At 39.0% G+C, this 16,915-nt stretch overlaps 1 protein-coding gene and 1 non-coding gene across 2 annotated transcripts; one reads left to right on the top strand and one right to left on the bottom strand.

Moving 5' to 3' along the window:
- Window positions 1-283: 283 nt before the first annotated feature.
- Window positions 284-355, bottom strand: TRNAE-CUC (transfer RNA glutamic acid (anticodon CUC)). Its single transcript has one exon. It is a non-coding gene; the product is annotated as a tRNA-Glu (tRNA).
- A 4,957-nt stretch (window positions 356-5,312) lies between these two features.
- Window positions 5,313-7,103, top strand: Pus10 (Pseudouridine synthase 10). The gene has a single exon (XM_089235109.1). The coding sequence runs from the start codon at window positions 5,388-5,390 to the stop codon at window positions 6,882-6,884; it is 1,497 nt and encodes a 498-aa protein (XP_089091235.1). The 5' UTR covers window positions 5,313-5,387; the 3' UTR covers window positions 6,885-7,103.
- The last annotated feature ends 9,812 nt before the right edge of the window (window positions 7,104-16,915 follow it).

Here is a 16,915-nt window from a genome sequence, read left to right as displayed (position 1 = left end):
TATGATATTTCAGTGCTGCCATCTATACTTCAAATTGTGAGTGAAGTGTAATGATTGAATATTTGTAACGTTGTAGGCCTGTTGCTCTCTGTGCCAAGACGTTTTAACGGCGAGATCGGCTCGCATTCGCGCCTTGAAGTTGGGAACCACAGAAAACCAACTTCAGCCGACCACCACTGTGGGGTTCGAACCCGGATCCTCGCATCGCGAGTCCGTCACTATAACCACTCGACCACCACAGCGACAAAACGTGGAGGCGCCGGGTAACGATCCAAAAAATTACTTCCCACACCGGGAATCGAACCCGGGCCTCCTGGGTGAGAGCCAGGTATCCTAACCACTAGACCATGTGGGACGGAGGAGGGGAGCAAACAAGGAGACAAACAGAACATTTATGGGCAGCAAAAACTTTAATTATTCGACGTTTGCACTTCAACTCGAACTCCAAATATTTGGAAAATAATCATTTCGTTACATTAAACTCCACTGGTTGGAAATTGACATATGGCGATACATGACCGGAGTTGGTGCGCGGTAAAGTAGTAAAGATATCGACTAAAATTGATTATTTGACTAATTAATTTCAAAAAAATTCTTTTAAAGGATAAAATTCATTTTTACATATAGTAAACATAAATCAATCAAAAGAAATTCCAGTCAGTTTTGGCTCAGGTGTGAGAAGGTTATACTGTTTGATTCTTGAAAGAAAACGTGTGAAATTTTGTGTCAAACACGAACGTCCGTGTCACCTGTCGACGAACCAAAAATGAAAACAAGAGAGAGGATTTTCAAATAAACATTATATATCATCAATATTCCAAAACACATGATTATGTACGAGTTGATGATTAATTGATATCGAAAAGATATTAAAGATTTCCTTCCATTGAAGAATAGTTAAAAGCTTAATTATGTGAGGGAACGCTATTATTTAAATGAACTTATTAAAATACTGTTTTGCATAGACACGGAATTATTTATCTTGTTATTGACAGTAGTGAAATACACATCCAATGAACATATAATCCCATCCTAAAAGTAAATTTCTTCTGAAATGAACTTATCGAAAATGTATATAATTGGTGGATAATATCATTTTGAGGAGATTTATACCATAATCAACACGAATCACCAAGCGTATTTCTTTTCTTCAAAAACAGTTCAGACTAAACCTCTCTTCATCATTTCCACTTGATCGCATCGAAAATTCGTGTGCGTCTAACTCGTGACACTGCATATTATAAACTGATGGTCCGTGTGTGCGTCGGTCACGTTATTCGTTCAGGGGAGAAAAAACGCTGCCATCTAACTTCAAAATCAAAAGTAAAAAAATTCACATGAATATTTTTTTCTGAATATTGGGCTAGTTTAGCGTTACGTCGAGATATTTTTCACAAAAGAAAAAAAGACGGGCTTGTGTACATATAAGATACTATTTTTGTTTTTTTTTACTATTTTCCCACTATTTATACTGTACTAAACTCTAGGCGTCATGGTGAATTCATGAATATCCAACATCATCACGACTATTGGTGATGATGCCTGAAGTTGACCGTTTAGTTTGAAGTTATGTGCAATCCTAATTTTTAGGCAGGAGTAAAAATGCATGCGCATGGTTTGAATGTCACATGTAACCCTCGAAGCATTTTTCTGAGGCCCGCCGACGAAGCTTAAATAGTTACAGAATTCATAGGAAATGCTGAGAGAAAAAAACCCTCAACAAAGCATTGTATTCCAGAATTGAAGAGAGAGAAGCCATTTCTAAACTACTTTCAGAAAATATTTCAAAAAGAATTTCAGAAAATATTTCAAAAAGAATTTCAGAAAATATTTCAAAAAGAATTTCAGAAAATATTTCAAAAAGAATTTCAGAAAATATTTCAAAAAGAATTTCAGAAAATATTTCAAAAAGAATTTCAGAAAATATTTCAAAAATAATTTCAGAAAATATTTCAAAAAGAATTTCAGAAAATATTTCAAAAAGAATTTCAGAAAATATTTCAAAAAGAATTTCAGAAAATATTTCAAAACGAATTTCAGAATTATTAAAATAAATAATTTGATAATTATTAAAATAAATAATTTGATAATTATTAAAATAAATAATTTGATAATTATCAAAATAAATAATTTGATAATTATCAAAATAAATAATTTGATAATTATTAAAATAAATAATTTGATAATTAAGAAAATAAATAATTTGATAATTATTAAAATAAATAATTTGATAATTATTAAAATAAATAATTTCGTAATTATTGAAAGAATGAGTTTCATAATTAACGAAAAAGATAATTTCAGAAGGAATGATGGAAATAAATTTTTAAGAGAGAATTGGAATTTCACTACACGTTTTGTAAATTTTTCCTTCCAAGAAATAAAAAATTGTTCTAAAAAATACAAATGACATATTGCAACCCTACCTACCGAGTACAAAATTACTGAAAAAAGATATATCAACCAAAATCACATAAAGGCTAAATTTGATCATTTAGAAAGTTCGCAATAAAAATTAAAAAAAAAAACAATTAATTAACAATAGGGCTGGTCCGATTTATCCGTTAATCGGGTCAGTTAATCGATCAAGTGTTAATCGCAGTTAAAAATTTTAGTTAATTTAATCGACTCGATTAATTCGATTGAAAATTTTATCTAAAGTTCATAATTTATTTTGATTCATTTGACAAAAACGATTAGATATCTTAAATTATGTTCCTAGATGTATTATTTCAGATAAGTGACTATATTAAGAAGACACCAACGAATAAGGCAAATACACGAAAATAAAAAGTCCTAATGCATTTCAACACCAATGGGTGCCGTCTTCAAAGGAAAATATAACCACTAGTCACACTGACCGAGTTTCCCACTTGGGTTAAATACCAAATCTTAACGCTCGGTTGCTCAGCGGAAGAAGTACGTCTGTTCACTTCAAACGTCGTGGTCAGAATGAAGCTATGATCCGCAAGTGTCCAATCAGGACACTGCATTAGTATCTCACGCAGGCTCACAGCTTCATTCTGACCACGACGTTTGAAGTGAACAGACGTACTTCTTCCGCTGAGCAACCGGGCGTTAAGATTTGGTATTCAAATCAAGTGGGAAACTTGGTCAGCGTGACTAGTGGTTATATTTCCTCTGAAGACGGCACCCATTGGTGTTGAAATGCATTAGGACTTTTTATTTTCGTGTATTTGCCTTATTCGTTGGTGTCTTCTTAATATTCTTGGGCAAAGTTGATCAACTCTTCTATAAGTGACTATATTTAAGAATATTTGAATTAATATTTTAATCGCATTTATTGACATAGGGGAAATACAATTTTGATTCGACAGAGAAACTGGTGATTATTTTCAGTTTTAAAAATTGGGTTTGTGTGATGAACGTTTTGGAAGACAAGACACCAATATTTGTTATCTCCACTGTGAACAGCAGTTTTTGTATTTGTATTCCCTTTCGAACCCCCCCACCATGAGGTTTTCATTCTGGGATTTCTGTCGACATTCAAACCTAAGTACTAAAAAATTGTTCAATTCTTAAATAGTTCTCTTAAAAGAATACAGGAACTTTTTCTGGCGTACACGAATAATAACGTCCAAAAATGCTAAAGCGTCATCTCTTGACAAACCAGTTATGAAATCAAGAAAACGGATTTTTGAATAAATATCACCATCAATCCAAAGAAATTATATCACGTTTCAATTAATAATTGATTAATAACAAAAAAATATTGATGTTTTTCATAAATGTTGATTATTAATTTTTTTTTAGTTAATAATATTCATTATTAATAAAAATAATAGCATTTTAATGTAACATAATCATTGGAATTGTTTCCCATAATGTTAGAGGGGAAATGCACACCTCTACAAATATTAATTTCCTAATAAAGTAGGGTTCTTAACCTTTTGTGTTCCAGGGAGACCAGGGATCATTTTACGAATTAGTTTTCAGTGCACAGCGAAGTAAATAAAAATGTCGCATCTAATCGCATACGTGGACCCTTCCCCAAAACAAACCTCTCCGCACACACTCAAGGAAAATCCATTGACCCCTGCTTAAAAACCATTGTTCTGAAGTCATATGCACAATGGCATATTGATGGGGGGGGCGCCTTAGCGGGCTATAGCCAAGGGCGGAAAATTTGAGAAATGAGTGGTCAAGAAAACTAGTAGATATGAGAAGGGTGGCAGTATTTGAATAGTCCGAAGGCAATAAAACCATATATCCGCTGTGATACTATAAATCACCTGGAGAGCGATGGACCAGGTCAGTGAGTGACCAATCGATTGACCTAGAGAGTTTGCATTACAGGTGAGAGCAAGGGATCAGCTCAGTGATCGACTGAAACCTACCGTGTGCATGTATGTGAGTGACCTAGGGAACAAGCGACCGACTCAGTTAATAAACGCCCGAGTGGTGCAGTGGTAAGACGCTCGTCTTCCACCATGAAGGTTAACACCCACGGGTTCGAATCCGAGGGAAGAACATCGAAAACAAGTTATTAAAATACCGAGATTGTGACAACCACCGGTAGATGGCGTCTTCATTTCATACCCAACTGCACTGATGGTAAATTACCGTATGGTGATATGCCCGGAGTTGGTGTGCGGTAAAGAAGAAGGTTAGTGAATGACTAACAGAGTGACCTAGAGAGCAAAGGACTAGGTCGGTGATTTACCAAACGATTGAACTAGAGAATTTTCAAGCACGGGAGTGGTCTAAAGAGCAAGGAACCAATTCAGTGTAAGACTAAAACTATGTGCAATCATATAAGTAGCCAAAAGAGTGACCTAGAGAGCTAGAAATCATATCAGCAAGTGACCAAATTAATGACGTAGAGGGAGAAGGAACAGGGTCAGTGTTTGACGAAAAGAGTGGTTTTGAAAGTTTGCAAGCATGTGAGTGAGCTAAAGAGTTTTTTCAGACATAAGTGATCAAGTGAGTGACCTGATAGCAAGGAGCAATGCTCAGTGATCAACTAAAACCGTGCGCAAGCATGTGAGTGATCAAAAGAGTGGGGGGGGGGGTTTATTAGTTAATTTTAATTATTAAAATTTGAACTTGTGTCTTTCGTCGTGAGTCGCGCATGAAGTCGCCATGTTGGTTACCTTGGATACGATTTGTATGTCCCTCAAGAAAGAAGGAAATATCACGTGATCTAAAAAGCACCATTCAAATTCGGAAACCCGTTTTTGTATTGATCAAATATAGTCAGTTAATTTTATTTCTCCAATGAATAATTTTCTTCATTCCAGATGAAGTCAAAGTCGTCTGGTACTACGTCACCATACCGTCATGATCAAAGTCGTCCTGAACAGACTGTAAACAACTTGTAGCTGTGTTGCTAATCGGGAAGATATCAATTTTTTCCTAGACAAATAATGGTTCACCCCGAGAGTAATCCTTTAATTGATGAGCTTAAAGTTCTCAATGTTTGTTCACGATGTTTCTTGAGATATTTAGGTGTTAAGAAGTATTTAAATTACGTCTCCAAGGAGGAAGTGGAGAAGACCCTCTCAGAGATGGCACCTCAATCCTCCCCTTCTCTAATCATTGATGACGGTGGATGTGATCCAGCTCCTCCTAAACGTCCCCACATGAGTCCTTGCTGTTCGTGCCTCGGTATCCTCCAGAGCGAGTGCGATGAAATGGTCTCTAAAGTCTACAAGGCCGTCAAAGATAGTGGTTTCCAGTTCAAAGACTTCGTAATACAGCTCTCGATCCCAGTATCCATCGACCTGAGACAGTCCTTGATTCAGATCTACCTCAAACAAAAGCTCGGTCTAATGTACGCTGATGATGATGATGACCCTAACCCCATCGCCTCAGTGAAAGAGGTCTGGAAGTGGGTAGTCGGTTACCAGCTGGGAAAGACCATGGAGGCTGACTTCACCCCTCACAGCGAATTCCAGATTTCAGTGTCCATCATCGACGAGGATATGATAAAAGAATGCCAGCCTCTGTTCGATTCGTACCCGGAAGCGTTCCCGAATCGAAGAAACAGGAACGCCAAACCAGAGAAGATTTACAATAGGACGTCGATAACGAAAGCCCTTGACCACCTAGCCTCAAAGCTGACTGAGTTGTATGTCCTACCACCGTCGCCACCTGATAAAAGCTGCGTGTACGAAGACATTGTGTGTACTCATTCTCCTCTTTACCTCGGTGGTAGATACAACAAGTATTCACGAGAACTGAGTCAAACTCCGTGGATAGTCGACGATGAACGGATGATGGAGTCGTCTGTGCAAGAGCTTATCATAGATGTGGTTCGTGAACATATAAAGGCTGATAATGTGGTCTTCTCTGCATCTGGGCGGGAAGATGTTGATGTGAGGATGCTCGGTAAAGGTAGGCCGTTCATCTTGGAGGTATTCAATCCTAGGAAAAGCTCCTGGACACGTCAAGAAATGAAGGTGATAGAAGATAATATTAACAGAAGCACGAATCTAGTCGCTGTGAGGAATCTCCAGGTTATATCAAAAAGTGATACCCAGTATCTTAAAGATGGAGAAGAACAGAAACGGAAGTCTTACACAGCGAGATGCGTCGTCAAAAGAGTCATTTGTCCCGAAGATATGGCTATGTTACAAAGCCTTACAAACATCGTACTGAAACAGAAAACACCGATACGTGTATTGCACAGGCGACCGCTGGCAACCCGGGATAGAGTCATCCATAAGGTAGATGCAGTCATCATCGATGATCACCAGTTCGATCTGAAAGTCGAAACACAAGCGGGCACGTACATAAAGGAATTCGTCCATGGAGATTTCGGACGCACGACACCTAGTCTCGGAACACTTTTGGAATCTGAAGCTGACATCTTGCATCTGGATGTTGAATCAGTACATCTCGATTGGCCGCCAAATGAATGAGAAGGAAGAAAGTTGTGTACTAGTTTCTTCATACAGTACCATAATTGAACCATGCTGTTGAGTTTCATGGAAAATTTTATTGTTATTATGCATTTGTTAAAAAAAAAACCTTTTTTTTTGGAACTTCTGAGTTTTTGCTTTGAACGATTCAAAAACAGTTCTGAGCATTTACCGACCGTTCTTCTACAGATATATGTTTATGAAATACTCTAAAAAATAACCATTACATGAATAAACTTACCAACCATAATGCCAATGTGATTCATATGTTATAAGCCTTGGTAAATGAGCTAAATCTGTGATTATGCATAATTGCCAGTCATTACGATAAAGTCTCTATAAACCAAGGTGAACTGGATAGAGGCCACCTCGGATTATCCATAAAAACCCAATAGAGGTTGGCTTTTAGGGAGGGAGAGCTTTTGAACTCATGTATGCTTACTTACTCTTTTCTCTCATCGATTTTGCTCTGAATTCAATAGCGTAATTCAGTGTTAGGGCGACAAAAACTGCTTCAGAACTGGGTGCTTGTCTTTAGTTTTATGTACTAGATCATAGTTTCCCGAAGTTTTCATTCCATCGCCTCCCCTTCTTCAGAAATTTGTTTCTCTCATCGCTCCTGACTTCAGTAACCCCCATAGAATCCTATGTAAAATCTAGCTTCTATTGCCCACTTTGGAAAACACTGTAGTAGATGTTGATTTCAAAAAGAAATATTGGGGTGCTCGAGCACCCCCCCCCCCCCCGGATTCAGTGCCACTGATTTGATGGTTCTCATACATATTCCAACCGAGGCTCCATACAATAGTCTTTCTTTCAAACCAAACAAAACTCTGGTCTATCGCTATGGGCAATTTACTACCTAGTGAGTTGTGTCCGAAGTATAAATGTGTGTGTACTTATCAATTTGAGTGTGTATCTAGTTTTGTGTCAGATTTTTCACTGCTGCCAACTATATTGCAGAAGTGAAGTGTAATGATTGAATATTTATACTGTTTGTAGGTCAGTTGCTGTCCATTGGCGAGACTTTTTGACAGGGGAGTTCGGCTCTGGCATTTGCACCTCGAAGTTGGGAACCACAGAAAACCAGAAGGTGATCTTCAGCCGACCACCTCGGTGGGGCTTGAACCCGTGTCCCAGCGATACGAGTAAATCACCATCACCACTCAACCAACACAACGGGAATAGAATAGTCTGGGAAAAGAATCACTTCAAAGCACTGAACATTCACAAATCGATACACCTGGCTTCTTCAATGCATGATTGGCTTACAGGGTACTTGCGGCCTCAGAGCTCTTTCATAAAATATGTATAAAATATAGCTTAGTGACCCACGTCTGTCTGGCTGACAATGTGGCCCCCAGGTGTATTAGCAGTTGAAAACCCCTGCACTGCACCATCTCCTTGCGACTCCCCTGGGAGATGCAACATACATTTTGAAAACCATTAGTTGAGTTCGTTAAGATTAGATCTGTTAAGACTGATAAGCCTCTTTATAAGAGAGGCTGAATACCCCGATATGAATGCTATTATTTTTTACATTATAAATTCATTATACGAGGCCCTGTCAAGAATTCTGGCGGTGGGGAGTGTCTACTGAAGATCCCAGCCTAGCGATTAAGATTCCTTAAAACTGAAATTAATTTGCATTCTTTGGGAGAATCAAACCAAAGAAATATGTAAAGCACTTTAAGAAGGAGTTCTTGAAAATTCCCTGCACCTTGGATTATCCGGAACCTCAAACTTTCGAGACTCTACTGTATGCACAATCACCAATCGTCTTAGTAATTTTTTTACCAATTTAATTATATTTAGTCACTTTTTTACTGGCGATTATGCATAATGCCCATGCATCGTAGGTAAATTTGACAAATACTGAAAAGATCTATCACTTTTACCCAGGGCCGTAGCATGTGTTCTCTTGGGTCCATGCAGAGCTTTTCTTAGGGCCCCTTTGAAAAGGTTATCGTTATGCAAAACAAGTGTAAATTTTTTATAGGGGGCTCGATGCCCTGGTTACCCCAGCTAGTTATGGGCCTGCTTTTACCGGAGGTTGTGCAAAAAACGTTTCAGTGAATTTTACAGCTGCTAAAAAAAATCAGTTTTACCAGTGATTATGCATAATAACCAGGTATTGGTAAATTTGATTAGATATTGAAAATATTATCACTACCGGTGATCATGGACATGTCAATAGTAGCGATTTGGCTAATCAGAGAGAGAGATGAGTCATAAAATGTGAATTCTAAAACAACTGCGTCAAATTGCTGATGTCGTCCATCAAGAGACCGAATGGAAACTCACAATTTGGCAAATTCAATCCTTTATATTTCCGCCAAATGAAAGAAATATTTTGTGGTGATTAGGTGCAAATGGTGGGTAGTTCAAGTTCAAGCATGAACTCTGCCGGTGATTATGCATAACACCTGAGCCTCGTTGGTAAATTTTATTAATACTTCAAAAAATATTATCAGTTTTATTAGCGATTATGGAAAATACCCAAGTGTTGTTGAGGAATTTCATTATATTTATACCTTTTTTTTTTAATTGCAATTTTATTTTTGTACATGAGAAAATTACAGAGCATTATAAAAATCGCTAAACTGAATGATTCTTGAACAAAACTGATGTGATTCTTGATAATGAACGTGCCCCACCCCCAGACTTTCAAGTCTATCTCTGCCTATGACATTAAACAATGTAAATTGTACATGTACTGTCAAATTATAGAGAAAACATATATAAATGCCCTGACGAGCTCTGTGGCCGATAAATTTTACTGGTGATTATGCATAATACCCAAGAGTGTAGGTGGTAAATTTCATAAATACTTGAAATTTTTCACTCTTACTGGTGATTTTTATGCCAGGGCTTGATAAATCGAGGTTCCAACCAAATATCTTAGCAGCCAAGCATATTTCTTTTGCTCGAGCCAGTAATCACACGTGGGAAATTTTAGGCATCAATGTGTGCCAATTTTTTAGTCGCTGCAGCAACCTGGTATCTGAGATTTATCAAACCGATTTATGCATTGTACCTTAACGGGTATAATTCCATATATCCTCATATAATAATAGGTTCTTACCATGTGTGTAATACCTTATACCAGATACTATGATTCTAAAATTTCCAAAATAGTAGTTACATCAAGGTCTAATTGCAGAATACATCATTCATTCATTCAAACTGAGCACGACTGCTGTCTATCGCCGTATGCAATTTACTACAGATTGAGTTGTTCTTGAAGTGTGAGTGTCTGCAGGCCGCAACTAGAGTGGAGCAGGTGGATCTGTTGCACTGAGTTCCGAACCACAGGGGTAAAAATTTCACCTAGTCTTATGGGGGGGGGGGGTGCTAAAATGTGTGCTTCCCCGGCTGAAAAGGCATCCAGTTGCGGACCTGGTATGTCCCCTCGAATCTCCTGGAACCCAAAACCCCTGGACAGGGGGATACCTGCAGATAATACACGATAACGATACCTGCAGCCTTGACGAAGTTGAACATGGCTCCGTACCCGAAGGTTAAGAGTCTCGTGCTCTCACCTATATGCTAATCTACAAAGGTAGGTTTTGACACATGTGGACGACATCCGGACCCGCATGAACACTTCGAAGTTGCGGGCGAATTTCGCATCGTCTGAAAGGCTCCATATATTCCAATTGTTAAAACTTCTTCCGGACCCGCATCCGCTCCGTGTGAAAGGGCTCTTAATTATAAGTTATTTCTGGGGCGTTCTGAAGAATTTGTTTAATCAGAGTTCATTATATTTGGTTCAGACTTTGGCTCACAAGTAGGGTCATCTAAATAATAAATCTTATCATGATCAGGGAATTGTCATATTCACCAATATGAAATAGTGATTATGCATAATAACTACTAAACTTCATCTGCCCGAGTTGTGTGGTGGTATGATGCTCGTCTACCACCATGAAGGTTGCTACCACAGTTCCAGGTTCAAACCCGGGGGAAAAATATCGATAAAATATTTTCCTTATCGAGCTGAGACGACCACCGATAGAGATGGTACCTTCATTTCCAACCAAACTCATTAATGACAGTAAATTGCGATACGGCCAGAGGTGGTGCTTGGTAAAGTAAAAGACTACTAAAAGCTACACATGCATCTCGTTCACATTCCTCTGAGGAACTTATAACAAATTGGTACATGTTGAAATGTGTGTGAACCTATGACTTTTTTATACAAGGAAGAAAATAAAGGGAATGGCATAGTAAGTTTTAGTTGCTACAGGATGATACTTCACACACACTTTAGCATCAAAAGAAATAAACTGAAGAGAGAGGCCTGCAATAAATGCGACAGTTTTCATGCTAATGTGCAGCACAGTCACAACTTTGCTGACATGGGAAAAATAGAGGATGATTCAAATGTGTATGAGTTAGAAGCAAGAGAAGCAATTAATGATGACCTGAGAACTGTAAAGGAAAACGAACGCCTGGAAACGTTATGTTATGACATGGAGACAGGGCCGTCTTAACTCATTGTCGCACCAGGGCACGGCCCAGGGACCTCAAGAGAAGAGCGTGCCTCAGAAAGACAAAATGAATTTTTTCGCCGACTTTCAGAGAGATGGAACTGTGGGAGAGGAAATCAACTGGCTCACAGCTCGTACTATTAAACTTGAGGAGACCAAACCATTTATCCTTCAGATGAAAACTAGCCAGTCACAAGACAGGTTCATTCAGAGCATCACAGCTGTTTAGGGGTTACCGGAAAGTCATTCATGTGGAAGTTGTGCAGGATAGGACCCAACATACTTCCTTGAGCAATCGACGAGGTCTAGAATTTGAGTCACCTATCTGTACTCGGAATGAACGGTGGTTGAGATAGATGCTCACGAATTTAACGATGTTATATGGCATTTTCATGAGGAGCATCTTAAGCAGAAACCCCTCATGCCAAACTTTATCACAATTCTTTTGAAAATGAATAGTTATCACACACACAATAAAAGCAGCTCATATAATAAAATAATGATGAAGCGCATGGCAAAGTTTCCATGCATCGATTTCGAAAACTGAAAAAAAATAAAAAATTCCATTATGTTACGTTCTTACTTTCAATATTATTTATAACTAATTTATATAGTTTATTATTATAGGTAATCATAAGTAGTGAGTGTGGATTTGTACAACAGATGGCAATATTAGTAGACTGAGCAAATCACACGTGTACTTTATCCCAACTTGTGGTCCACGGACCCATAGAGTTCCACGAGTACTATGTAAGGGCCCAATTTTCATTCACTACCATGCACACATTTTTGGGCTTTGAAGTTGTAATTTATTGCATTTTTTTGTGACGTGCAAAATTTTATTCAAAAAAATACTTTTTTTTTAAATTTCGTGGGAGGATAAAGTCGAAGTGACCTTCTGACGCTACGGGGAGGTCTACGGTGCATTAGCCTTCTTTACAGCAAGGGATCCGCGAAATCAAAAAGTTTGGAAAACACTGCTGTAGGCCATACGTACTCAACCCGTGGCTTTCGGAGTCATCTGTTGTGGCCCATGACCTCAAACTTAATTAGGTAAAAATGAACTAAACGGCACATTTCCAGATCATTCAAGTGGCCCGCGGTGCAGTTCCACATCAATTGAGTTCCTCGTGGCATATTCTCGTATCACTTGACCTGCGGCACATTAACAGATCACTCTGGCAGCCCACCACACGTTCCCAAATCAATTATGTCTGCCGTGCTGTTCAACGTCACAAGTAGCTTGCTGCACATGCCTGGATCACTTGAGTGACCTGCGTCATATTCCTGGATCAATTGAGTGACCCTGCGACACATTAACAGATCACTTCCCCCGTCATACATTTCCAGATCACATAGGCCTACGCAGAGGGCCTCTAAAAACCCAAACTTCACACTTTTTTTTTTAATTTAAGGGGCCCAATATTTTCTTTTGCGGCCTCGGCCGACTTTAATCCGCCATTGGGCCTGCGTCACCCACGATGCCGTTCCAAGTCACTCAAGTAGCCCGCGGTACATTCCCAGATCACTTTAAGTGACACGAGGCATATTCACAGATCACTTCAGTGATATGCAGCGCAGTTCCAGGGCACTTAAGCGACCCGCGGCTCAGTTCTAGATCACTCTTAGGCTAGATCACTAGGCTAGGCGCAAACCGCCTTATTTATAGATCACCCGAAGTGGAAGCCCGAAACTTGTACAACCTGACTTATACCAAGTCAAAGAGCCCGTTTTTATTGAATCAATTGACCATTTTGTACTTATTTGTTGCTGCCGCTTACTAATAAATTAATAATTATACTTATATAATTACAATTAATTGATAATCAACAAATGAAAACAACCAACGTTCCTGACACTACTTAAGCAATCATTTATTATCATTAATTACTTAACTAATTAATTTATCTATTCCAAAATTAGAATCTCGTTTTTATGAAATAAATTAACAATCGCATAAACGCTTATTAATAATAGCAATTGTTGGATGGACCTGTATTAAAAACGGATTTTTACTGTGTTGTGTGTGTGTGTCAGGAGCTAATGGGTTCATTATGGTTAATTAAATCATGAGTTAATTATTCATTAATTAATTATCGTTATTGATTAATTAATAAATATCAGGAACTTTCGTGGTAGTTAATTGGTTCATTTAAAACGGGCTTTGACTAGGTAAAAGTCCGAGATGAAAACGTTTACAAGCGTATTCCTGGTTTTTACAAAAACTCGCCTTAGGGAAAACCTAGGTCTTACCAGAAAAACCTTGGTTTTATCAGTCCTCAGCCAGATCATGGCCCCGCCGCTCTATCTCAATAAAGAGATATAAATACTCGGGTTTTGTACATTCGGACGATGGCTACCAGTCTCCATGCTTTTACCGTGATATATACTGCATACGGGTGTTTTTATAAGTCATCCAGGAACTTATCAGGTTGTTCCCGAATGGAAATGAAAGAGAAAATCGGAAAAAGCCACGCACATACACAATGAGAATGGATTTCTTCTGATCCGCCATTCGGTCAGGAAATGTTTCCGCCAAACGGCATTCTGATAACGTGCTAACGTCTTTCGCTCTTTCTGAAGATATTGAAGGGGGGGGGGGAGGAAACGTGATCTTTGACGTTTCGCGAGCTCAGCAAATCCCGCAGATACACACACACAAATAAAAAGAATCCACTTCGTGATGTCCAGTATGTATGCCAATGATCCGAATAATGTGGTCCACGAAACTGTTCCGCATTATTCCTAAACGTGTTTCGTGATGTCCAGTTGCTTACACAATGTTTGTCACGACAGATAAGAATAAAACCGATGCTTTCCGAATGTTTTTTGAATTAATGTTTTTTTAGGGGGGTTTTTTTTAAACATTTTTATTAAAAATCTTTGAATTTCACAATAAGTTTTTGTAAGTTTTCAAAACAATAAGAGATTGTCAAAAGAGTAAATTGAAATGGCGGGAAAAAAACTTTAAAAAAAAAAAATCTTCACACAGAAGTAAAAAAATTTATAAGATTTATCAAAATTGCAAAAAAAAAAATGTGGAATAGATATAGCTTAAGAATGCAGGAAATGGCAATTAGAACACAGATGGAGCACTTACCATCTTACTTCAAAGTATGGTAGGCAGATGGCAGACCAGCAGGAACAAGAAACAAGTATATAAGTAGGGTTACCAGGTTTGAAAACTAAGAAAAGAGGATGTTTCCGCACACATCCTTGTTGACGTCACATTTCGCAATTTCAGCAACATATTGCGCTACTAACAGAGGCGGATTTAGCGGAAGGCACACCGGGTGCGCGCCCGGGGCCCCGGCTACTGAAGGGCCCCGAAAAACCCAAATTCCATACTTTTTTCTAATTTAAGGGTCCTAATATTTTCTTTTGCACCCGATGCCTTAACCGACATTAATCCGCTATTGGCCACTACAACGTATTTATACAAATACAACGCCACAACAGGCAAATTGCCCAACGAGGTGGCTGCATCATGGATCCCCGAGCCCCTACCTACTACTGCTACACCCCCCCCCCCCGCGGAACCCCCCAACGAATCGTTACATGCGGGAATGTGCGTGTACGTGTAGTGCAACCTGACGTAAAGTTGTGTTTTCTGTGTAATGCTTGTTATGTGTAATGCTGTCATCTGCCCCCAGTTTTTACTAACTATGAGTGAAGTGTTATGGTTGAATGATTTACCGTTGTAGGACTGTTGCTCTCTGTGGCGAGACTTTTTAACGGGGAGACCGGCTCGCATTTGCGCCTTGAAGTTGGGAACCACAGAAAACCAACTTCAGCCGACCACCACTGTGGGGTTCGAACCCGGATCCTCGCATCACGAGTCCGGCACTATAACCACTCGACCACCACAGCGGCTACAACTAATACTAACAAAAAACTCACCATCACAATAGTTTTTCCAAACTGAAATAGAACCGCTGATAAAAGACAAAATAACGATTCATCTCCTCTATGCACCGGAACCTAGAGGCTTAGGCCATTCAAGCCCCCCCCCCCAATAAATGTTTTAAGGGGCCTGAGCCCCCAGTCTTAAGAGCATCATGGGGCTCCTGGGCCAAGTGATTTTTCTGATGCCCCACCTGGTTAATTCTAGAAAATTTCAACCGGATCTCATTTTTGTGGGGCCCTCTTCTCTTGAAGCCCCCGGGCCCATGCATTAAGACGGCACTGACCCCCAGCCAATAATTTCTGAAAAAATAATGCAATGCATCTTCCCTCTCCTGCGTACGCGCTTGAGTCTCGTACACGGGACGTCGAGCAACTTTCAGCACCCTGCAATGTTCTCTTCATGTCGGCGCCTCTGCCTTCACTTATAAAAGATTGTTCGTGGAGTCCGGTCAGTTTTATTATTTTTCCTGAAGCAAGGCGAGAGGTTTTCTTTCTCTACTCTCAGGAGCTTTTATCCTTTTGGGAGCATTGCTTTTCTTGCCAGGGGCAAATTTTCCACACGAATCGGCATTGATTGTGTTGTTTACATTCTATTTTCTATGCTTCTGAATTTAAGAAGTTTAACACCCTCCACACCTACAGTTCAGTACACGGCATTAGGTGTTGGTGAGCAAACAATGGCATTTTTAGAATGAATGTTGTGGTTGTTTTTCCCGAGCTGTGATTTGGACTTTTCATGTTATTCTGGAGCAAGTCGGTGGTTAGAATATGGCATCTGTCCTGCTTGGATGCAACTTTAGTTCCCGTATTCTGGGAATTTCAATGGCGATAGATCAAAAGATGTAAAAATGCTTGGAAGGAAAAAAAATAAGGCATTTGTTTCACATTGAAAAAAAAAGAAAGAAAATTTCTCCAGAAAAAGAAAGTTACGGATACGGAGGGCGAAATGACAAATTTTCTTAAATGTAGGAGGACGTTTGGTAACCAGGCCCGTCATTTCGGGGGGTCGGGGGGGGCCGTTGCCCCCTGGCTTTTGAAAATACACTAAAAATGGTATATATATATGTATGCATACATTAAGTACCTTACATGTTCACGTACAGAAAATGCGTTTGGTGGGTACAAGACTGACACAAAAAAAGTATCTCAATTGATTGTAATATTATAACAGAGAATGCGAAAAATTTTACTCTTCCATAAGAAAAGGGCTGGTGAAACGTCTATTTCATCAGAATCTCATGCAAGTAAAGGTTGTTTCATAGGTTTAAGAAACGATTCGGATTGCGCAATGTAAAAAGCACTGGCGATCAAGCCTCTGCCGACCAGGAGGCAGCTAGAAAATTTCAAAAGACTTTGTAGAAAATTATTGAAGAGAAATGTTATGCACCTCACCAGGTGTTTAACGCTGACGAAACTACACTATTTTGGAAGAAAATGCCGAAGAAAAAGTTAAGCAAGCGGAAGAAAGTGAGCTCCTGGTTTGAAGGCAAGTAGAGATAGACTTACTATGTTGTTTCGCGCAAATGCGTATGAGTACATGATAAAGCCCACCATCATTTTCAAATCTGCGAATCCGTGAGCATTGAAGGGAAAGGATAAGACAAAGCTCCCAATATTTTGAGCGAACAATAA

The sequence above is a fragment of the Pholcus phalangioides genome, unplaced genomic scaffold (assembly GCF_987345545.1).
Source record: "Pholcus phalangioides strain wild (caught in Gottingen) unplaced genomic scaffold, Ppha-v1.0 ptg000008l_1, whole genome shotgun sequence".
Taxonomy (NCBI): Eukaryota; Metazoa; Arthropoda; class Arachnida; order Araneae; family Pholcidae; genus Pholcus; species Pholcus phalangioides.
This window is presented reverse-complemented; position numbering and strand designations above follow the sequence as displayed.